Here is a 23,562-nt window from a genome sequence, read left to right as displayed (position 1 = left end):
CACATCCTACGGTGGTCAACGTAACAAGAACTTTACTTCACATCCTATGGCAATCAGTATAATGGAAATGGTCTTCCCAGTTACAAATCTGACAAGATCAGAGATGAATAAACTGAAGCTAACCTTTTTTCGTTTTTTTTTTTAAATAAATATAAGAATAGTGACTTCTGATGGAAGAGGGGGTAAAGAGCTTGAGAGTAATATTGTATTACCGAAGGCCAAATGCTTTATATTTTTTGCATATTTGCTTACAAAAACACTTTGGAAATTGTTCATCTCAGATCATGGTCAATATAAATGCAAAAAAGGGACTTTTAAATCATAGTTGTAACACAAAAATTCAGCCCAAATGCTTTACAAGGCAGTGCTGACTTATCCACTGGAAAAATATTTTCTTGAAAAGATCGACTTCCTTAAACATAATATAATCAGCATATTGACAACGTATTTAGTAATACATTTATCTGTATTTTAGTAAGATGGCAGACTAAATATTATTTAAATTTACATACACCAATTTTTAAAGATCATTTAAGAAACCATGAAAGTAAGACTTTCATAGACCCCAGTGCACGTGGGATTAGAGAACAGGCTCTAAAGTCAGATGTGGTCGACACCTTGGCTGGCCAACTTCCCAGTTGTGTCACTTGGGCAAATTAAGACATGAGCTACTTTTTCTCCCAGTTGTAAAAATGAAGATAATGATACTAGCTCCCACATTCCTCTTCGGATTATTGGATAACTTAAACAAGATGAATGTAACGCCCTTAGCACAATGTCTGACACATAGTCTTTATAAGTGTTAGTGCCCTTCAGGTAGAAGTCTTGCCTACTCGATTTTAATGAAAAAGACTCAAACATGATCTTGTTCAAACCTGTTTAGCAAGTAGTAGTTTTCTTAACACACTTTTCTTCACCGTAACAAAGGTAAAGACTGTCTGGTAACTAGGATCCTGATAGCTTAGTAAAAATAAAAACAATATATCCAGAGATTTAGTAAAAACTATTGCTTTCTTATATTACTGGTAACATTTTTCTAAGTCAAAGAAAATATCTTACAAATACTGCATACATACCACAGACACATTTAGGGATCCCATACTAGTCACAGAGCCGAAATAACACGTCACTTGATGGTTACAAGGCTGAAGTTCCTTGACAATACCGGGACCGGTAGCTATTTTAATATCTGTGAGAGCTTTAGCCCAGGCTGAAGTGCTCACCAACCACAGAAAAGTGGCAACAAGAGTAACAACGAAGTCCTAAAGCAAAAATAAGTATGAGTTAATAATGAAGAGCACAGTGAACATTGTACACCTGTTTACTATTACTAGTCCAGTGCCTGAGCTACTACAGTGAACAAGACTTAGTCATCTCCTTACAAGTCTGAGATTATTTTTAATTTTATTTTTTTTAATTGAGAGAGAGAGCATGTGTAAGCAGGGGAGAGGGGCAGAGGGAGAAAGAGAATCCCAAGCAGCATGGAACCGGATGGGGGGCTTGATCCCACATCATCCCACATTCGGCTCATGCCTGAGCCGAAATCAGGGTTCAGACACTCAACCAACTGAGCCGCCCAGGTGCCCCAGGAGTCTTAAGATTTTGACAGGAGAAATCGGTTTCACGTAGCCCTCACCAGAACCTTAACTAAGCCGCTCACTCCCAGGATCATATCTCAGACCCTGTCAATCACCAAACCACTCTACCCCCCCCTAATTTCAGTTTCACTCACCCCACTTCCCAACATCACCTCTCTTTCCAGCTCACTCCCTCAGGCATCCCAACTGCAAAAATCCTTTGATACCACTGAGACCTATAATCTGATCTCACCACTTTTAACTGTCTCTCAGTTTTACTCATGTTCTCATTTCCCCCTTAACTTCTATTCTACAGTCCCTCATTACAACCCCTTGCACACACTCTCAATTTCCTCGCCTTCCCCTGCTTTCTCATACTGTTTTGGCAAAACTCTAACTTCAGTTAAATCTAATTCTCCAAGACTAGAATGAAAATAAAAAACTTAAAAAAAAAAATCTAGCTGTCCATGATTTGGATAATGAAATGGTGAAAAGCATGCATCCAGGATGATTTGTTTATTTTAAAATTCGTGATCCCCAAATTTTAAGGATACTCATTACATTAAGAACAACAACAACAAAAAATCTCTCAAGACATCTTCTCACTAGTAATTTTCTACTAAAGTCTTTGCTACTTATTACATTTCTAATAGGACTGCATTTGTATAATATAAAGTTTAAGTCCTCCCTTGTTTGGTTTTCTTGTAAATTAACCACCAAAGTGGAATAATGTAAAATCTGTATCTTCAAATGTTGTGTATTCTTAGCACCTCGATGCACCTGAAGCTAAGAGTTCCTTCACATCTGCAGCAAAAGTCTCCACAAGCTCAGAAATGGGTTCTGGAGCCCACCACAGAGGTGTTTTGTTTTTCACGTCAACCTGATTAGTTTTTAATTACTTTTCCCAACCAGCTTGTAGTCATTTATTTAGACTGCACACCAGTAACCACTCCCAACATACAGAAACTACTATATATAGCCTGTCCACCAGGTCAGGATGGCAAGGAGTAAATGCCTTGTGATGAGAGAACCAAAAACAATGACTAATTTTACAAGGATGGAGGTATTTATCTGCATTTTGCATGTGAGCTTTCCAGTGCTTCTGGTCTTCTTTCGAAAAAAGGTAGATCAAAGAAAAAAGGACAGAAATACAGCTTAAATTTTTTGTATCGTGGGGGTGCTTTCCTTTTTGCTTCTGCACTTCTGGCTGCACTTTTGTTGCAGATAGACTTTCTTTTTCTTTTTCTTTTTTTTTCTTTTGAGAGAAAGAGGGAGGGAGAGGAAGAGGGAGAGAGAATCTTAAGCAGGCTCCATGCCAGTGCAGAACCTGATGTGGGGCTCAATTTTACCACCATGAGATCATGACCTGAGACAAAAATCAAGAGTCAGAAGCTTAACTGACTGAGCTCCCCAGGTGCCTTCCAAATAGACATTTTCTAAACACTTAGAAACATTGTAGAAATACAATGCCTTTTGGAGAACTGATAAATAGTCTAAGGTTATCAGACCTTAAACAAGTTCTCTCTGGGCTAAAGTTCATAGCTTTACCCAATATATGTCAAATCCTTTTGATTTCCAGGTTTCTTCCTTCCAAATTCCTAATTAAAAGACACATTGATTTTTTTCTTTTCTTTTTTAAATGTTTGTTTATTTTGGAGAGAGAGTGAATCACGCTGACAGCAGAGAGCCAGATGAGGGGTTTGAACTCATGAACCGTGAGATCAGGACCTGAGCTAAAATCAGATGCTTAACCAACTGAGCCATCCAGATGCCCTAACACTGATTTTTTTTTTTTTTTTCTGATTACGCTCTTTAAATCTACTTTGCTGTTGGCATGACATTCTACATTTCAAAAGCAGGTAACTTTTCTGAAAATGATGCACAAAGTAACCTGGGGGGTGGGTGGGAAATGTGGACCTCTGAAGATAATTTCTGTCCTTCTGAGGGCCCTGGCTTTAGGATGCAATCCATCTGAATGGTGCACCTGCAGTTCTATAGTGCACAACTGGTAACTGCCTATGGCAGCCTTGGTCCCACCAATAAATCAGGAGGATATGATTCATACCAGAGTTTTAGGATTTGGGATACTTATCTTTGTTTGGTTTCGTTTTTTATTTCTGCTTCTCTGCATGTAGAACCCTTAAGCTCCTGCTATTTAACACCAAAAAAGTGCTACATTTACTTAAAAAGGGGAGTAAGTCACAATTGAAATGCTCCTAGAAATACCTTAGCAGAGAATTGAGAATATCACCAAAAAAGCATGCCCTCATTAGCAAAGAGTACTTAAAACACTTAATGTTGTATTTGGCTATATTTTAAACTTGGTTATCTCAAGAAAACTTTTTTCATTTATATGGTTAAAAGTAGAATTCAAAATTTAATTTAGAAGCTTGAATTTTTACAGACAAGAAGCATCCTTTATATATTACAGTAACAATAAGCCACTTAAAATAGCTAGTTCTGGATTATCTCTCTATGACCACTAATTGATCACTGAGATGGAAAATTACTTCTGACTTTCTGAATGATGCAACTAGATCACAGTTTTATAGTTTTTATTAGAAAAACCCTCTACAAAAAAGATTTAGATGCTGCTTTCAGAAAGTGTGATTTTTAAAAGCTCATAAAACAAAATATGAAAAATAAAAGGCTCATTTGCTAGAGTTAAAAATTTGTTGGAATAATAACAAAATGGCAAGAAATGTCTTTAATACTTAAATTATGAAGAATTTTAGGGGCACCTGGGTGGCTCAGTTGGTTACGTGTTTGATTCGATCTCAGCTCAGGTCATGATCTCATGGTTCGTGAGACTGAGCCTTGCTTCAGGCTCTGTGCTGACAGAGTGGAGCCTGCTTGGGATTCTCTCTCTCCTTCGCTCTCTGCCCCTCCCCCACTCGTGCTTGCTCTCACTCTCGTGCTCTCTCTCAAAATAAATAAACTTTAAAAAAAAAAAGAATTTTAACTAGGGTGCCTGGTGGCTTAGTCAGTTAAGCACATGGCTCTTGATTTCAGCTCAGGTCATGATCTCATACCTCATGAGATTGAGCCCCATATCAGGCTCCACACTGACAATGCTGAGCCTGCTTGAGATTCTCTCTCTTCCTCTCTCTTTCTGCCCCTCCCCTGCTCACCCTCACTTGCTCTCTCCCAAAATAAATAAACTTAAAAAAAAAAAAAAAGGAATTTTAACAAGATATAATATCTCTATGATCATCACAACTCCTTTAAAAAAATTTTTTTATTATGTTTATTTACTTTTGAGATGCAGAGAGAGACAGAACACAAGTGGAGGAGGGGCAGAGAGAGAGGGAGACACAGAATCAGAAGCAGACTCCAGGCTCTGAGCTGTCAGCACAGAGCCCAACGTGGGGCTCCTACTCACAAACTGCGAGATCATGACCTGAGCCAAAGTTGGATGCTTAACCGACTGAGCCACCCAGGCGTCCCTTTCATAATTCCTTTTTATGTCTCGAGAAAGATCATGAACTCAGCCGAAACCAAGAGTCTGACCCTTAACCAACTGAATCACCCAGGCACCCCGGGAAGTCACAGATTCTTAATATGTAATTTCTATTGATTAAGCACTGCAAATTACAATAGTTCATGTCTATCTTTTTGAAAGATATCCAAGAAAATATTTTACGAAAACATGAGGATTAAGAATCTCTTCTCAAATATAAGAAACCAAATAGATAAGAATTTTAACAGACTGTTTCTTTCCTTACTTACCATTTGCATTCCTATGATCCAGGCAGCAAAAATTAAAAATAAATAACAAATAAAACCTGTTATCTTATTTAATAATTTCTTTACTCAAACAGTCTTTCCCTTAAAGTAACTTCACAAATAATTAGCAGATGACAGTGTTTTCTCAAGATATAAATGACCAGTATCACAAAAACACCTCTGTTCTCTGTTGAAGTAAATAACACTAACACTGACTTTGTAGTTATTCTTTTGTTGTGGATGCCTAGCTTAAAACCATGGCTTATCTCTGCATCTGTACCAATAATCCAAAGATTCTACTACCTAAATCTCAGAGACTATTTTTATTTCTAGCTCAGTAGACTCTGAAGCCAAAAAATGGTGTTAGGACTTCAAATCCAAATCCTTTGTTGCCATCTCCAAGATTCAAAATTAGCATGAACATCACTAATGCTGAATCCCCTATTCTTATAGAATTATCTGGGTCAGATTTTAAATGAAGGAATTTAGGAATACAGACAAGGAGTCAGCAAACTTTTCCTGAAATGGGCCAGAGAGTAGATATTTTTGGTCTCTCTTACAACTATATAACTCTGCCACTGTGACATGAAAGCAGTTATAGACAGTATGTAAATGTTTGGGTATGGCTGTGTTACAAAAAAACTTTATTAAAAAAAAAAAAGAGTCAGATGTGGCTATGGGCCACAGTTTGCTGATTTCTGATATAGACTACTAAGTTCAATAAAACATTGTAGAGGGATAAAGGGGGTCTTTGAAAAGAGAGGAAAAAAATAAGAAGTAGGAACACAGTCATGAGACTACTGGTATGGTCAGCAATCCCTCAAATCAAAGGCATTAATTTTCACTTAATTTCTCTACTACTTGCAACCTAATATGCTCTATATATTTGAGATCTTTCATGTTAAAGTCGAGTTAGAAATAAACAGACCTCTGTATTCCCCGGAGTATGGAGAAAGTGCTGCAAATACGCTCCAAGAGTTGGGTTCAATGTGACAACCAGAGAAAGCTGAATCTCATGTTCACACAAATCAAAGTATGCTGAACTGGGTTAGGCCGAGAACTTTCATTTCCAGTGTAAGAAAACCTTTATTTGACTCCAAATATGATGTATGCTTATCTCATACAGATGATTTTTGTATAAAAATAAAGTGATTACTTACAATCATGGGAAGTTTTCGACTATCCCGATATAGGTTCGTATAACCAACATAGAGCAGAAGGGCAGCTAAGCAGTACAGGAAGACAAAGACTGCAAATGTAACGTAGAATTGTGCAGAAGAAGAGTAATCTCCAATAAGGACATAATTTTTCCAATTTATATCACACACGTTTGCATCTGGAATTGCATCAAATGATGCTTCATTCAACCTATTAAAAAAAAGGCTCAAATAAATTTGTGAATTATTCAGATTCTCCCAACAAAGACAGAAATACATAGGCAGAATATTGAAATGACATTTCAAAAACACTCCCAAAATGTATCACAAAAATGTATTTTCCTTTGGGGAAGAAGAGAGGAAAATTCAAATATTTAAATTAAAAACTTCCTAAGAAATGTACCTAAATTACAAATTATGCCTGGTCATTGGTTTATGATAGACTGAATACAGACTGAATTAAACACTTCACACTCAGACACTATCTTCCTGCAATACAAATTTAGCAGATTAAGAGAGCTAATAGAAAACAGTTTGCAATTTGAGACATGATACACCACTACAGGAGGCAGAGTCTGTGTAACTGGCACCAGGAGAGCCAATTATGATTCACATTTTAACCCTAGATTAATTAGCTGCTAACTTTAGATTGCTTTTACATTTCCTTATCTATAAACTGCAAAAGCATTTATCACTAAAGATGCCGTAACAGTTCCTCATATAGCAGCTTTATAAGAGAAGAGTTGGGAGATGGAGAGACAATGATTGATGACCAGGCCCTTGCTATTTGACCTATTTTTAGTGTAAGGTTTTATTTAATCATCAAAACAACTTTACAAGGTAAGATTCCAACTCAATGGTAGAAATCTTGAGTCTTAGAAATGTCAAGTAAGTAGCAGACAGAAGATTTACACCATGGTTTAAACATAAGACGTATTCAATAAACACTTTCAACAGAAGAATTCACAACAAAATATTAATTTTACTTGGAGAGTAAGAAAATAAAGAAACATAGAAACTCCTCACTTTACATTGAGTACGTGTCTTAAAATTATATAAAGAATACTATTATTTAGGAATTGCAAATACATGAAAAATTCGGAATTTTCTTAAGTTGTGTTTGCTTCTCACACAAAGGTGACGGAGCAATCTATCGTGGGATGACAGAGTAAAATGTCAAGGGAAGGTCATATAAAAGTTTCTAAATGCTTACTCTCATTTTCTATACTTCATCACAGGCCAGGAAGACAGTTTGCAAACAGGCACTGGTCTATGTACCACAGCCTGTGTAGCAATGATCACCACTTACAAACGAAGCAGGCGTGCAATTTCAAATTTTGTACTCCCCAAGATCAATAAATTGCTGGAAACCTTAAAGAATCAACATGAAGTAAAAAGAGCTGTTAACCATAAAAACAAACAAATATCTTACCTGAATGGATAGGCAAAAGCAGCTGTAATCGTTTTATTTTCATTACCTTTATGACAAGTCAGTTGAATTTCTGTTTTGCCCTTAAAACCTCCACAGGTGGCAAAAGCAAAGATAGAAGCAATCTATACAAAGTGAGACCAAAAAAAGGGGAAGAAGCATTACTGTACCCAAAACATGGGTCATTAAAACTTTAAATATGTTGATTATTAGAAACTGGCTCACTAGCATTCCAGAAATTCTTCATTACAAATTAAATATAGACAGGGAAAAACATTTAAAAAGTTTATTTGCAATTGTCAACAAGAAGTTAGTACACCAGCCCATATAATTCTTTTGCTCCTACTTCAGTGTACCTACTAAACATTAGTATGAAATTCAGAGGAAGTTGTATTTTAGAATCAAAATCAAAAGGGGTGAATTGGAGACATTTTTATTTGGAACCTAATGGTAACTGTAAAGCCAAGAGAGTGGTAAGCGACGAGGAGATGCTATTTCATCAGCTTGTACGACTTCATTTTTGAGTATTTCCAGGTCTCAAAAAGTTCTTGGAAATTTGTTTTCCTGATCATGCATATACTTACAAGAAGGTAATGATGCTCTGTCCAATGCTATACATAACAGGAAAAAACTGGAAGCATCCTAAATGCTGATATGGAATCAAATAAACTGTAATTCATTCACAAGACAGAACATTATGCAGTCATTAAAATGTTGGGGAATATTCAATGATACTGAAAAATAATCACTACATATAAAGTAGGTTTATGGGGTGCCTGGTTGGCTCAGTTAGTAAAATGTGTGACTCTTGATCTTGGGGTAGTGAATCTGAGCCCAAAAAGTTTGTTTGCACATGCACTGTGCATGTGTCTACACCTATGCATATTATACAAACTACAAAAACATACATCAAAATTTTAACAGTGGTTACTTCTTTAAAAAAAATTTTTTTTTCTTAAACATTTATTCATTTTTGAGAGACAGAGAGAGACAGAGTGCGAGTGGGGTGGGGGCAGAGAGAGAGGGAGACACAGAATCAGAAGTAGGCTTCAGGCTCTGAGCTGTCAGCACAGAGCCCGACACGGGGCTCGAACTCACGAACTGTGAGATCATAACCTGAGCCGAAGTCGGATGTTTAACCGACTGAGCCACCCAGGTGCCCCTACAGTGGTCACTTCTGAAGAGAAGATAAAAATAATTCCTTTTTCTGTTTGAAGCTTCTAAATTTTCTACAAAACAAATAACCCACATATGGTGTAGTGGCCAAAAGTTCAATCCGTCAGCAAATTCTGATGGCTCTATTTAAAAAACGTATTTGGAATGTGATCACAGCATCCTGATCTAAACCACCGTTACTACCTCTTGCCTGAATTATACTCTAACAGCCTTCTAAATAATCCTCCTGCTTCTGCCCTTGTCTCTCCTTCAGTCTACTGGCAATATATCAACCAGGGTGATCTTTTAAAAATACAAGGCAGAAAACTTTATCCTTTGTTCAAAACTGTCCAGTGGCTTCTGAGTTCTCTCTGAATAAAAACCAAAGTTCATTTAATGGTCTACAAGATCCTTTCCTCCCTTAATAATTCTGATCACATGTGGCTACTTTTCCCCTTGCCAAATCTCTCTACACAAAACGGTCTCCGTGCTATTCCTTAACGATAAGGGGTAAACTCCTCCTACAGAGCCTTTGCACTGGCTATTCTCTCTGCCTGGAATATATGGTTCACTTCCTACTGACAGCTCCCGGTTCTGCTATGACTTCATGAGAGACGTCTTTCCTAACCACACTATATCAAGCGAGAATGTCCCAACCCACGCTACTTATTCCCTTTATTCACGCTGCTCTATTTTTCTGCCATTGTAATTACCAGTGCCTGATAGTACTTAAGTATTTGTCCATTTTTCACTAGAATATAAACTCAAAGAGGGCAGAGACCTTGTTTTACTCAAGGTGACACTCATCTAGCAAATAGCTAAAATTCAGGGCAGAAGCCTACACTGTTAAACACTGATATAATGCCTCTCACGGATTAATACAGGGCCTACAACCAGGTCATAACCAGGATCATAACTATCAAGAGATTTCTTCTTTTCTGTAAAAAAGATACATGAAAAGAAATCTGGTTACAGATAGGAAAAGTCTGAGGTAATGTCCAACAGAGAGTTTGGAGTCTTCCGTTAAGAGTTCACAGGTTAAGACAGAAAAATGGATACTCTCTACCCATAAATGTACATGAATACAGACTGAAAGCAGAAGACCAGAAAACTGGGCATATAACCATTTAGGATTATAAAAAAGAAACAGGATATACAAATTTAACCAATGGAACAATAAAGAGGCCAGAAAGAGACTTGTGTGTAACTAGATAAATTATATCTAACAAAGCTGGCGCTGCAGATCACCAAGGAAAGGAGTGTGGTGGTTTTAAAGATATGTCCACAAACTCTGATACTCCTCCCTCAAGAGGTAAAGATTAATTTTCTTCCCTTTAAATGTGGACTGGACATAGTAACTTGCTTCTAGTAAACTGAATATGGTAGAAGGAATGGGATGTCAAATAATGGAATGGGAAGTAATAAAGAGTCTACAATTTCTGTCTTCCGTTCTCACTCTCTTGAATCATTGGTTCTGGGGGAAGCCAGCAGCCATGCTGGAAGGATTCTTAGGCAACTTAGAGACTCTTGTGATGAGGAACCAAGGACTATCAGCAACCAGGTAAGCGACGCTGGAAGTGTGTCACCCGAGGCTTGCCGACAGCCACGTGAGTGGGCTGGACACTTGAGAGAACTCAACCCTAGCCAACAGCTTGACTGCAACCTGGGAGACCCTAAGCTGGAATCCCCCAGACTAACCCACTCTCAGGTTCCTGACCCACAGAAATTCTGAGATAATAAATGTCTGCGGTTTTATGTGCTACGGTGGGTAGCAACAGACAACTAATATAAAGGAGGACTTCAATAAATGGTCCGGATGGGCTAAAGACAAATGTAAAATGTAAAATTCCCCTTAAAAATTTTAAAGATAATATAAAAGAACATCTGTGACCAGAGAGAAAAAAAAGTTCTTAAGATTAAAAACCACACACTAACCATTAAAGATTGTTAAATTCAACTACAGAAAAAGAAAGTTTTGAAATCAAAAGTTAGCTCCGAATGTAAAACAAGCTACAAACCAGGTGAAAGTATTTGCAATAATGTCACAAAGCATTAGGATCAACCAGTACACAGATCTAAGAGAAATTCTTACCCATGTGTACTACAGGACATGCACAACAATGTTCACGGCGACACTGCTTACATATCAAAATACATATAAAGAGTGGAAGCAACAGGAAAAGGGATGAAATAAAGTATCAAGTTATAATGGAAAGTTTAATAGCAATAAAAATATATGAACTATAGCTGTCCATGTCAATATGGATGAATCCTAGAAACCTAACGCTGAATGGGGGGAAAAGTTGCCTAAGATTTCACACAGTATGATGCCATTCTTTTAAAAGCTTTCGTTACTTGTCTACACCACTCCTGCCACTATTTTTGTTCAGGCCCTCACTGTTTTTCACAGGGACTAACCCAACAGACACTTCCTCTCATTTCTATCTCTTCCGTAGCATGGGCTCGTGTGCCTCTCGAGCACTTTAAAAATGGCTTGTCTGGGGGTGGCTCAGCCAGTGAAGCGTCTGACTCTGATTTCGGCTCAGGTCATGATCTCACAGTTCCTGAGTTTGAGCCCTGCATCAGGCTCTGCGCTGACAGTGTGGAGCCTCCTTGGGATTCTCTCTCCCTCCCTCTTCCTGTGCCCCTCCCCAGCTCGCGCCCTCTCACTCAAAACAGTAAACTGAAAATAAATAAACAAGCAAATAAACAAACAAAAAATAAAAATGGCTTTCCCAATTAAGACAGCTATAAGTGTAAATTAGACAATGAATTACAAAGATTTAGCATAAAAAGGTAAAATAGTTCATCGTTGTTTATATTGATTACTTACTGAAAATATTTGGCTTTATAAATAAAATATATTTTTAAAATTAATTTCAGCTGTTTCTTTTCACTACTTTAGTGTGGCTAGTAGCACACTTAAAATTATTATGTGGCTTGCATTTGTAGTTTGCATCGTGCTTCTACTGGACAGGTGCTTTAGAGCGATGTCACGCTGATCTGAAATAAAGATCTGGTCACGTTACTCCCCTGTTTAAAGGCATTTTCTTAATGGCTCTCCAGAACTAAATTTAAGAAAAGAAAAAAGCCCAAACTCTTAATTTGGCCTAAGAGGCATGGCTGAGATAGCCTCGACCTCATCTTTCTAGGTTTATAGGCTCTATTTCCCTGCCAGGTACTGTTAAGACTCTGTTACACTGTACTACTACCACCCCTGAAACCCGTCATGTATTTATTTCACCTGCCAGGAATTGTCTCACCCCTAAATCTGTTCTCTGACAAGCTCACCTTTAAAGCCCTACCCAATTTCTTATGGTAGAACTATTCAGTCTCCTGGGCCACCAAGACTTCATTAGCTCGACTATAGGCACTTTTCTTGTGTCTTGCCTTATTTAAAAACCCAAAATAAAAATAGTAAGAACTAGTTTCTCATTAAATACAAAAGTTAGTAAATAAATGGCATACTGTACTAAAGCTGACCGCTCTTAACCCTATTGCCTTTTCCTGTCCCTTGGCTGACTGTCACGTCTGTGCATTTGGTCTTACTCAGGATTTTTGGTGCCCACCCAGCAGAAGGTCTGGCACATAGCACATGCTCATTAAATAACTGCTTAATTAAAGGAAAAAATCGATTTCCAATAATCTACAAATAAAACATTTTAAGTCTTACATAACCATCATTTCAAAGCTGTATTTTTGTTATAAGGATAAATGTCATGTTTGCAATTCTGGTCTTTATCTTACAGGAAAAAAAGGACAAGATACACACTTTATTAGATAAAGTACAAAACAACCTGAAGATAAATTATATGACAATCTCACTTCTCTCTATATTCTACTGCTGTTCTGATTTAGATTCAAAATTATATACTAGCAGCCCATGACGAAACCTGGCCTGCAGATACTTCTGCAGAATTCATAAAAAAAGGTGAATTTGTTGTATTTTAATAACAGCATACGGCACATAAAAATTTGGATTTCCTGCTTTGCCTTACTGTGGGGAAAATATGGCAGCATCAGACCGATATCCCATAAAGCAACAACCACGTGGAACTGAGTGACAGATGACACATTAAGAACCTGTGTTTTTTCCAGGCTGCTGCCACTCTCTACTGTTCCAACAATCCTCAGGATGCATGTCAGTTACCAGGAATCAATGAGATTATATACTATTGTTTTTCCTCCAGACAGCTTGTCCTACTTGCTCACTCTGGAAGGGTGGTTCCCATGTGCACTTCAGTCTGCACCCCTAGTCTAAATGAGGGGTACTGGAATGCTGATTTCTACTTCCTTACCACTTATAAAACTCATTTTCCCATTCCTCTCTATCCCATGAAGAACGGCTAAAACTGCTGACATGAAAACCCATCTGTAGAGAAACTAGCGAGAATCTAGGGACAGGATGACAGCAAGCTTCTCTTCAGGTCAAAAGGCTCCACATTCATTATGACAGCCTCAAGCTGCCAAAGACACAACACCACTTAATTCTCTGCCCACCAGACTGGTACTAGACACATGGCAGATCCTTCACTGAGGTTTGTAACTTTGGAGTGAACTTTCAGCCTGTCCTCTAGAACAGGACTCTCCAAAACAGACTGCAGTGGTCGATTAATCGGTATACCGGAAGAAAATATTTGAACTTCTACTTATATTTACTTTTAGACTTAAACACAGAATTACAATTTTATTGAAATTAATATAACCCTGAAACCCATGCTGGATCTGTAGGTCCGAGTCGCATGCCAGTACAGTATGTTAGGTATCCTGAAGGTGAGAGGAGTCCCACCATGCGAGGGCAGTGATGCCTTCACCTATTCTTTCCCTTCTAGTGTTCATGTAGCACAAGGTGAGGATGCCTGGCTAAGTGGATTTATGGAATCGATTATAGAATTTTAACCAAACCAACCTTCACAAAAATAGACCAGTAGTAGCTTAAAAACATCTTCATATAAATTACAGACTAATGACACAAAAATTCATGTCCAAAAGAGAAAATAGAAGCATTAACCCCTTGTATGAGCTATATTCATCAGCTACATTCCAAGGTAAAAATAGATTCTACTTAATCAGATCACAAGAAGATCACTACACACACACACACACCCACACCCCCCCCACACACACATCCAAAACAAGGATTTAAAAATATGAATGACATAATATGCCTTCAGATACTGATAAAGTAAAATATGCATCTAAGTTATAGATGCACACTCGGACTTCATGCACAAAATTTTACAGATAGGAATTCATGACAAAAATAAGTTTGGAGACCCCTGGTATTTTCAAGGAGTTATTTATAGCCTGTAAGCAGAGTGCCAGTCCTAGACTTATTTCTAGACCTTGCTCAGCTCACTGAGGCTTCTATTGGGAACACTGGTACTCATCTATGTATGGGTGTTTTTTACAAATTTCTAGTTGCAGGGTCCTGACTGCTACTTGGTTTCATCATTAATCTGATGTCATCTACTTAAACTTCTTTCTGTCCAAAGTTCAGTCTAAGAAAATGCTATAACTGAAATCTTCAGAAATAGACCTAAAAAAAAAAAGAAATAGACCTAAAAGTATATTGTATATGAGTATCATGTATATCATGTTTGCCTTTACAGTCAGTACAATTAGATGCCTAGCACCAAAGTATTGATTTTTATGAGTTAAAGTCTTGATGCATTTACTAAAAACATTCCTTTTTAAAAAGTTTTGTTACCAATGCTGCCATTTCAGTTTATTCCCACTGTACACCGAGGAGTGAAGCCAGTTACACTCTTCTTAAGATGTCCATCTGCTTGTAAAGTACAATCATAGAAAGTTCTAAACAGCCTGCTAGTACAGTTCTATAACCCTTAAGAATCTGGATCATGAGAAGTATACTGGAGTTCCTGGTGAAATAAACAGAAATCTTTTGCTAACTCCTAACTATTATATGTTGAAAATATCTTTCATTGCCATGAGTTTACAGAACAAAAACAACAAAAAGCCAGTTTTACTTAAGAATGTCTTTGATGAAGCAGCAAAAATTGTAATTTTGATTAAATCCCCACCAACCCTTGAATCTTCTTAATATTCTGTTTGATGAAATAGGATGTGCAAACACTTTAACTACACATTATGGTTGTCTCCAGGGAAAGCATTTAAATAACTGAGTTATATGCTGAACTAGCTGGGATTTTTTTCTTGAAATACCATTTTTACCTGAAAGACAAAAAAAGTCATTCAGACATTGCTACCCGGCAGTTATTTTTCTCAAAAATGAATGAAGTGAGCCTTTTACTTCAAGGAAAACTGGTAGTATTTGTTGCCATAGGTGTAATTCAAACTTTCAAGTGACTTATTACTGTGTTTTAAAATAAGGGGCGCCTGGGTGGCGCAGTCGGTTAAGCGTCCGACTTCAGCCAGGTCACGATCTCACAGTCCGTGAGTTTGAGCCCCGCGTCAGGCTCTGGGCTGATGGCTCGGAGCCTGGAGCCTGTTTCCGATTCTGTGTCTCCCTCTCTCTCTGACCCTCCCCCGTTCATGCTCTGCCTCTCTCTGTCCCAAAAATAAATAAAAAAACGTTGAAAAAAAAAATTTAAAATAAATAAACGTTCCCTTAAAAGCCTCTGCTTGAATTTGTGATGTGGCAAATATCAATAGACACAAAAGCACTTTGAGGTCCTCAATATTTAGGAGCATAAAGGGGTTCTGAGACCAAAGTTTATGAGAACCATTGTATTAGAGGACTGCTCTGTTCTCTTAATTTTCCCTTTTACATTTTAGCAGAGTGCTATTTGTATGTGTGGAGTGAATGCGTTATGTGTGTTTGTGTATTCTCAAAGCACTTAAAGCATACATACGTTGTGACAATGACATTCGATCTACCCTTCAAGGCTTCTCATGGTAAATAAGTGAGAATCAGGTAGAACAAACAGAGAACAGAGACATAGGGGTGAGTCTGTAAGTCTATGAACAAGCTTTAAATGCAGAGTCTCCTGCCGGGCATAAAACGTTATTTGAAATCCTTTTTCCCTTTCTATAATAGGGTGAGGGGAGTGAACACAAATGGCAAGGCTAGGAGAAAGGGAAGTTTCCTGAAAGGTAGTCTCTTACCAACAGATAGCCTAAAAATGTAAAAATTAAGCAAATGGATGAGGCAGCAGTCTATATATGCCCTGTCCCCCACACTGTGCAATACAAGTAATTTGTATTTTCTAGGGTGCTTCTCTGTGCTATTTTTGAACCATTAAGTTAGGATAAAACATGGCCACTGTTTGCGAAAATTTTATAATTTACTTAGGATGGCTAAATTTTAAGTATTTTACATAAACTACTGTGTGTATTTGAAAGTTTGTTGTTTAAACAAATTGATATATGCAACTTAAAGAATTATAGATTTTTGTATTTACTGCTTTTCACACTAATTTTCTTGGATCATAATTTGTCCCCAAGTAATGTTTTTAAGTGTCTTTTGAGTTTGCTCGTTAATTGTATGTATAAAATCAGAAAAAAACATTCAAACTTGATAAAAGAATCAAGAACATTTTACTTTCAACTCCTAACATCTTATTATAAACATACATCTAACAAACAAGAAAAAAATTCACTTCAGATAACTTAGGCTTTTGTGTTTAAGCCTGAAATTTTTGGTAATCCATTTATTAATTTATTGAAAGACCAGTTAGAAACACAAAGGTAAGTTAGCAAAATGACTAAGAACAGACTGTCACAGGTGATCAGAAGATTAAATGAGAAAATACAGGTAAAACCCTGGCACATACAGGTATACTCAATAAATATCTGTTAACATCTAGAATACATTTGACCACCACAGACAAAAATATTGAGAGATGGTTAATAATTCTAAAATTCAACTTAGTGTATAATTCCTTATATACTCCCCAAATAGTATCTCTTCCACAATTTTGTGTGTGTGAATTAGGAAAGCACATTACTTAGATTCATTAAGAGCTAAATATTTGTTCAGCGTTCACCTGTGCAAATTAGCAGCAACAAAGTCCAACACAAAGTGTTTAATATTTTCAAATTTTAATAAAATAATTTCAATGAAAAACTTTTGTCTAAGTATTAGGGATATTTGACTTTAAAGTAAGAACCAAATTAAAATTTACCAGAGAAATATTAAATACTTTAAAAAGCTGCTTTGATAAAATTAATCTTTGACTTTACTTCTGTGTTCTACTTCTACACATGGGGCATTTATTCTTACTTAAATTTTATATTGTCACTTTGATAGGCTTCTAAAGGCAGGAAAACAGCAGACAAGTGAAAAGCATATGATACATCATATCTAAAGTTTAAATATGGGTGGCTTAGTTGGTTAAGCGTCCGACTTCGGCTCAGGTCATGATCTCACAGTTTGTTCGTTCCAGCCCCCAAGTCCGGCACTGTGCTGACAGCTAGGAGCCTGGAGTTTGCTTCAGATTCTGTGTTTCCCTCTCTCTGCCCCTCCCCCACTCATGCTCTCTGTCTCTCTCTCTCAAAAATAAATAAACATTAAAAAAAATTAAAATATGTGATAGAGAATTTAGTGATCTTGAAGGACCAGGAGATATATATGTCTGTCATATGGGCTCAGTTCTCTCCACTGTCTGGGTCTACCGTCTTCCTAGAAACACAGCATCTCAGTCCTGAGAAACCTTCTAAGAACTGTTCATTATAATTGTTCACATATTTATTAATTCAATTGTTCCAATAGCCATATGAAGTACTGTTATTCCCAGAGAAGTGCAACAAAAATTCAACTTTTACCGAGTACATATCACATGAAGAGAACTACAATGACATTGCTGGTCACTGTTACTAGGTGCCAGAGGTAGATTAGAAAAAAAAGGAGGGAAGAGAAGGGATATAACACGGTGGCTGCAGTTTAGAAACAAAGTGCAAATGCTTCTGCTCTGGTGATTTTATTTTTATTCTGTCAGTAAATATTTACTGGGCATCTAACCCCTTGAAAGTTACACTTCATCAGGTTATATCTTAGTCTAACATCTTCCAGAACCTTGCTAGAGATAAGCTAATTTAGGGAATTATTCTTTTAGTCTTATGGATGGAAAGCAACTTTAAACTTTTTAAACTTTAAACTTTAGATTTGTTTATAATCATTATTTATTGACTGCTTTTAGAGGTAACCAGCCACACCTCAATCAATGCTTTATGAAACTTGAACAATTCATTCAAAACAAATTTAAAAATTCCTACTATGGGCCCTTCTCTAGAACTTTATCATTCATTTCCTCTCTGCCTCTGTTTTTTAAGCTCCAACAGTTCTATTCACAAGTCTCTTCTCTCAAGCCCACAAACACATTCAGTCCTTCCCATCTTCAGAATGGGTTACCACCAAATCTCTTCACCTTCAAGGTCAAATAGTGGTTCACTTTCACTGTCTTCACTTTCTTACCATATATCCATTTGACCTAGGACCATCTGGTTTCTGAATTTACTGACACCACTCTTATAAAGCCACCAACAGCCTCCTGCTTATCAAAACCAAGGTATGCATTTTAGTCCATATTTCACTTAACCTCTTTCTTGCACCTCTTGATATTGTTAGAATAGTAGTCTTTTCTTGAGATTCTAACAGTGAGACCAAGATGTTATTTTTCTCCATGTTCTTAATCATGTCTTCTCTTCTTTGCTGGCAGATATCTGCTGAATCTCCAGCCCATTCTTACCTTTCAAACTCTATATCCATATAGCTAACTGCTTAAAGGATACTCCGTTTATATAATCTAGAAACCACAAACTCAATATACCTAAAAGTATACTGCGCTCCAACCAAAAATTTGCTCCTTCTCCTTAGTGATCTTAGACAGGGTACCGTTACCAACTGTGTCAGAAACTTGGCAGTTATCTTTGAGTCCTCCCTCTTCTTCACCCTCCCTCCAAATACATTTTAATGTCTCCCTTCCTTCCATTATTACCTTTCTAATCCACTTTCTACATTACAAATGAGAATTTCTAAAGAGCGAATCTAATTATTCACTTGTTTAAAACCCTTCAATTGAGTCCCCATTCCAAATGGCAGAAATTCTGGGCTTAAATGGAAGCTATCCAATAAACATCTTCAAATTCTGTACCCCACAAATATCCATTTTCCTAAAGAAAGGACCCAGATCATCAAAGATTAACCCTTATAAGATTGGCCTATAGGATTGGCCCATAGGATACACTCCTAACTCTGTAAGCCCTATAAACCTTTCAGAATCATCTAAAACCACACCCTCTTCAGTACCATTTCAGCCAACCCCAACTACTTTAAGTTCTCAAATAGGGCTATGCTGCTTCAACTTTTCACACCACTGAACATATCTCCCCTTGCTTGGAAAGCCACTCCCCACATCCTCACCAAGTGAACAAGTACCCATCCTTCAAGTGTTCTTTCATCTATGACATCCCCCCTAGTTCCTCCAAGCAACTGATTTCTTTCTTTCACGTACTACACTTTGCCTATACTTTTATTAAAGTATTTATCAGGTTATCTTGTGTAATATGTTGTTCAAACTGAAAGCAGTTATTTCCTTAAAAAGCTTAAACAGGATATATTTTTCAAAATATATCAGACCTATGAGCACTAATACACTTATCACTAATGCTTTAAAATATTAAGGAAAAAAGTTATGTCTGTTTGGTTTAAAAAAAGACTGACAAATAATGCAAGCACAAATACAAACAAGTGCCCCATTTATCGAGTGAAAACTTTAATTATAAATTTATAGCCGTCAATGAGAGAAGACTTTTTCTTAACCTTTATATTTGATTAGCCCAATTAAACATGATTTTCCTCCTGCAATTTCAAATTTTTATATACTCAAATATTTTTCTTTCTTTTTAAATCTGGACCTAGGTTTACAGAACCCTAAGTGTGTGTGTGTATTTATGTTTTTAAAGTAGACATTTGTGTGAAATCAGCACCATTTCACTCTTCAGAGGACAAGTAAAACTTTGGAGGAAAAGTAGGAAACTTTTTGAAAATCAGCTTGAGTACCCATTACATATTTTGAGTTTCTGTGTTACTCTAAAAAACATCCTCAGTAAGTTATTCAACATAGGAATCTGGAAGTTCTTACTCTTCACCAGTGTATCACTAAAATATAAGGTTAAAGAATTACGGATGTAAAATGTTGCTGGCTATAAAAACAACTTGGCTGCAGTGGCTAGATGCCAGCTGCCTATTAATCCAGGCCTGAAAATCAGCACTGAAACATGTACGACGCCACGAAATCAGAATCAAATGTGCAGAGCCTGATGTATTCGCTAACTCCTCCAAGTGACTGATCAGTGCCAAGGTCGAATTAATAAATCTCCTTTGATGTTAATGACTGAGAATGTTCCCAGGAAAGAACTAAGAGGTGACCGCCGGATGTCACTTGGAAGTACCTAAAACAAACTTGAGAGCGATTCCTAGCCTGTGTTTGAGTGGTACGGACTGACTGGACCCGTTTTGTAGAAGACCTTCTCCCCCACCTCCGTCTGCTGCCCTGATCCACAGTTTACTTTTATCCATTTTTAACTTGGAGCCATCTCAAAAGCAAACTAAGAACCGATTGCTCGCCCAATCACTTCGAGAAGGCACAACCAGCTTTCGACGGAGCGCGGCCTGCAGTCAGCACCGGGCAGAAATGCACGGGCTGGCCCTTTCCACCGGACACGCAGAAGGCAGCGCCGGCCGGGGCGCGACTCCGACCCACCAGGTTTCGGTTAGACCGCAACAGGAAGTTTTCTTTTCCCTTGCGGGAAGCAGCGCAACCAGAAAAATATGAACTCCGACTCCCTCGGGAGCACCCAAGGGTGAGCTTCGGTGTGGGACGGCGGCTTCGCCCGGGACCCAGGCGGCCGAGGGACTCGTGACTCGACGCGGACTGCGGCGTCCCCGCCCCGCGCAGGCCCAGCCCGCGGTACCCGTCCCCTCCCCGCCGTCCCGTCCCGTCCCTCCCGGGGGCGGTGGGCGGCCTCGGGGCCCGCGCAGACCCGGCCGCCCCGGCTCTCGCTCCCGCTCCCGGGGCCCCTCGCCTCCCAGCCGAGGGCGCTGGCCTGGCCAGAGCGGGCGCGGGCACGGTCACAGCGGCGCGGTTCCAGGCCTCGCCGGAGCGGGCTGCACTCACCCACTCGAGGACCTTGATGAAGCCGAGCGGCTCCTTGAGCGGGTTGAGGTTGAGCTGGAAGGAGGACATCCTCTGAGGGAAGGAGGGAGAGAGAGTCAGGACCGCGGGTCGGAGGAGGAGGGGGACCGACAAGACCGAGGAGCCGGGCGGCGAGGAAGAGCAGGCGGGGCGGGCTCTGGGAGGCGGGCCCGGGAGGCCACGGGGCGGGGCGGCGGCGGTTGAGCCGCTGGCGGAGGCGCTGAGGCGGAGACGGAAGAGAGGCGGCCGCGGGAGGCGAGGGGTGGGCTGGGGCTGGGTAGGGGAGGTGCCTCCCCGGGCCCCACCTGGCCGAGCCGGCTGATCCGCTGGCGAACCAAGTAAATGTTGGACGCCATGCTGCGTACGCCGCGCCCCCTTCTCTGATGACCAGCCCCCGGCGCTCCGTCTCCTCCCGCGCATGTGCGCGCCTCCTTGCCGCACCCCCACCCTCCGCACCTGCGCAGCACGGTCCGCTGCCGTGAGCCGAGCCTTGGCGCGGGGTTCTCAGACTCCCACCCTCCTCGGCCGCAGCCTTCTTCCAGCGGCTTCTGTTCACAGTTCCCGACTTATAGATGGATTTTCAGTTCCCAGTTTATAGATGAATTTATAAAATTTTGACACAGACGTAAGAAACGTTTCAAGGCTATTAGGGGACTTCTGTTAAAATGGTGGAAAGTTGTTGCAGAACAACTCGAGCATGATTCATCAAACATTCTTACGGAAATGGAGTTTATTGTGAAAATTATCATTGGAATCAGGTTTGAAGGTTGTAGGAGAAAGGTTTTACCGAATTCAAAAAGACGTGGCCGGACGGGCTCCTCCTGGCTCACCTGCCCGCCTCCTACCTTGTAAGACAAGTCTTCCACTTGGGGTGCGCTAGGTGTCCTACGGAAGGCTAAGTCCTGCTCCCGCTTCAAGATCCTGCTTAAGAGATGCTTTGAGCTCGGCACCCAGCTTTTGAAGCCCCTAAGTAGTGATATGCTTAGCGGCTTCCCCAATATCTTGCAGTTCTTGGAGAGCTGAAATGGTGGCCTGTGCTACATGTGGTAAGATGGTTAACACAGTAAATAAGAAAGCACAATAGGGTCCCGGTACCAACTTCCAAGTACTTACCTATTAATTAGGTTCCTTGCCATTGAAGTTATTCTGGGAGGGTTTGACAACTGTTATTGAACATCTTTCTAAGTGCACCTGAGACCACTATAAATGGTAGTCCAGGTCTTCCTGCTGCTAGTTTTGTTGTTGTTGTTTTTCTTTTCTTTTCGTTTTTACATTAAAAAATTGTTTATTTTCGAGAGACAGAGCGTGAGCGGGGGAGGGGCAGAGAGAGGGAAACACAGAATCAGAAGCAGGCTCCAGGCTCTGAGCTGTCTTGAACCCACAAACCTTGAGATCATGACCTGAGCTGAAATCAGCGGACTGAGCCACCCAGGCGCCCTTGTTGTTTTTCTTTTCTACTGTTTCTGCACCTTTTCTCCTGGCACTCACTCAGTTATTGTAGCTCCAAGGTAGTAATCTTGTTACTGACTTTCTTGATGCTCTACTCTTTGTGTTCTCTTTAGTCCATATTTCTAATTTTTTATTCCTGTTTTGTTGAGGCACTTAGGAGTGGGTTGTGGATAGTAAGTAGTGGGTGGGCACCCTGGGGATGGGTTGTGGATAGCAGTGCTTTTTGACTTGGACTTCATATTCACAAAGATTCAATGTTAGATTAGACTCTGGTATTTCCGAATGAGCTATACACCGACAGATCGGAATGATGTTCACTTTGCGACTTTATTAACTTTAAAACTTTTAAATACACTCTTAATTTACAAACCCAGTTTTGGCATTTCTTTTTTTTTTTTTTCTTTCTTTTTGAAGGTCTAAGGAATTAGATTGGCCAGACTCTTTTTCAGCTTCTGAGAAGCTTGATTTTGGGTTTCCTCTTTTCTGCCCCTTCTTGCATCCTCTCCTGCTTCTTGTTCAAACCTGACATGGAGGGCACAGAAAACCTTTAGTGCTAGAGTCCCCACCTTGAACTTGAGAAATTCTCTTCCTTGGCTGTGTGCCACTAGGGGCGCCTGGGTGCATCGGACTTTGGCTCAGGTTATGATCTAGTGGTTCCCAAGTTCAAGCCCCACCTTGGGCTCTGTGCGGGCAGCTCAGAGCCTGGAGCCTGTTTCTGATTCTATGTCTCCCTCTCTGTCTGCCCCTCCCCCACTCGTACTCTGTCTTTCTCTCTCTCTCAAAAACAAATAAATAAATAAACATTAAAAAAAGAAAAGATAGAGACCATGTAAGGTGAGCAGAAGAACAATATCTGGTCACTTGTCAGAACTGATTCACAGGATCTGACCGGGCAAAACAAAGCAGAAGTGAACTCCTGCAGTTACTTTGAGTTACAAATAGTTTAGCAC

At 39.3% G+C, this 23,562-nt stretch overlaps 1 protein-coding gene across 1 annotated transcript in view; it reads right to left on the bottom strand.

Moving 5' to 3' along the window:
- Positions 1-21,573, bottom strand: part of SYPL1 (synaptophysin like 1) — a 23,705-nt gene extending 2,132 nt beyond the window's left edge. The window contains exons 1-5 of the mRNA XM_049642805.1: positions 21,469-21,573; positions 21,146-21,217; positions 7,893-8,014; positions 6,464-6,671; positions 1,077-1,262 (exon numbers count right to left, since the gene is read on the bottom strand). Of these exons, the coding sequence (XP_049498762.1) occupies positions 1,077-1,262; positions 6,464-6,671; positions 7,893-8,014; positions 21,146-21,217; positions 21,469-21,519 (639 nt within the window). The 5' untranslated portion in view covers positions 21,520-21,573. The remainder of the gene's footprint in view (positions 1-1,076; positions 1,263-6,463; positions 6,672-7,892; positions 8,015-21,145; positions 21,218-21,468) is intronic.
- Between the last annotated feature and the right edge of the window lie 1,989 nt (positions 21,574-23,562).

The sequence above is a fragment of the Panthera uncia genome, chromosome A2, assembly GCF_023721935.1.
Source record: "Panthera uncia isolate 11264 chromosome A2, Puncia_PCG_1.0, whole genome shotgun sequence".
NCBI lineage: Eukaryota > Metazoa > Chordata > Mammalia > Carnivora > Felidae > Panthera > Panthera uncia.
Note: the sequence above shows the minus strand (reverse complement) of the source record. Positions and strands in the feature narration are given on the sequence as shown.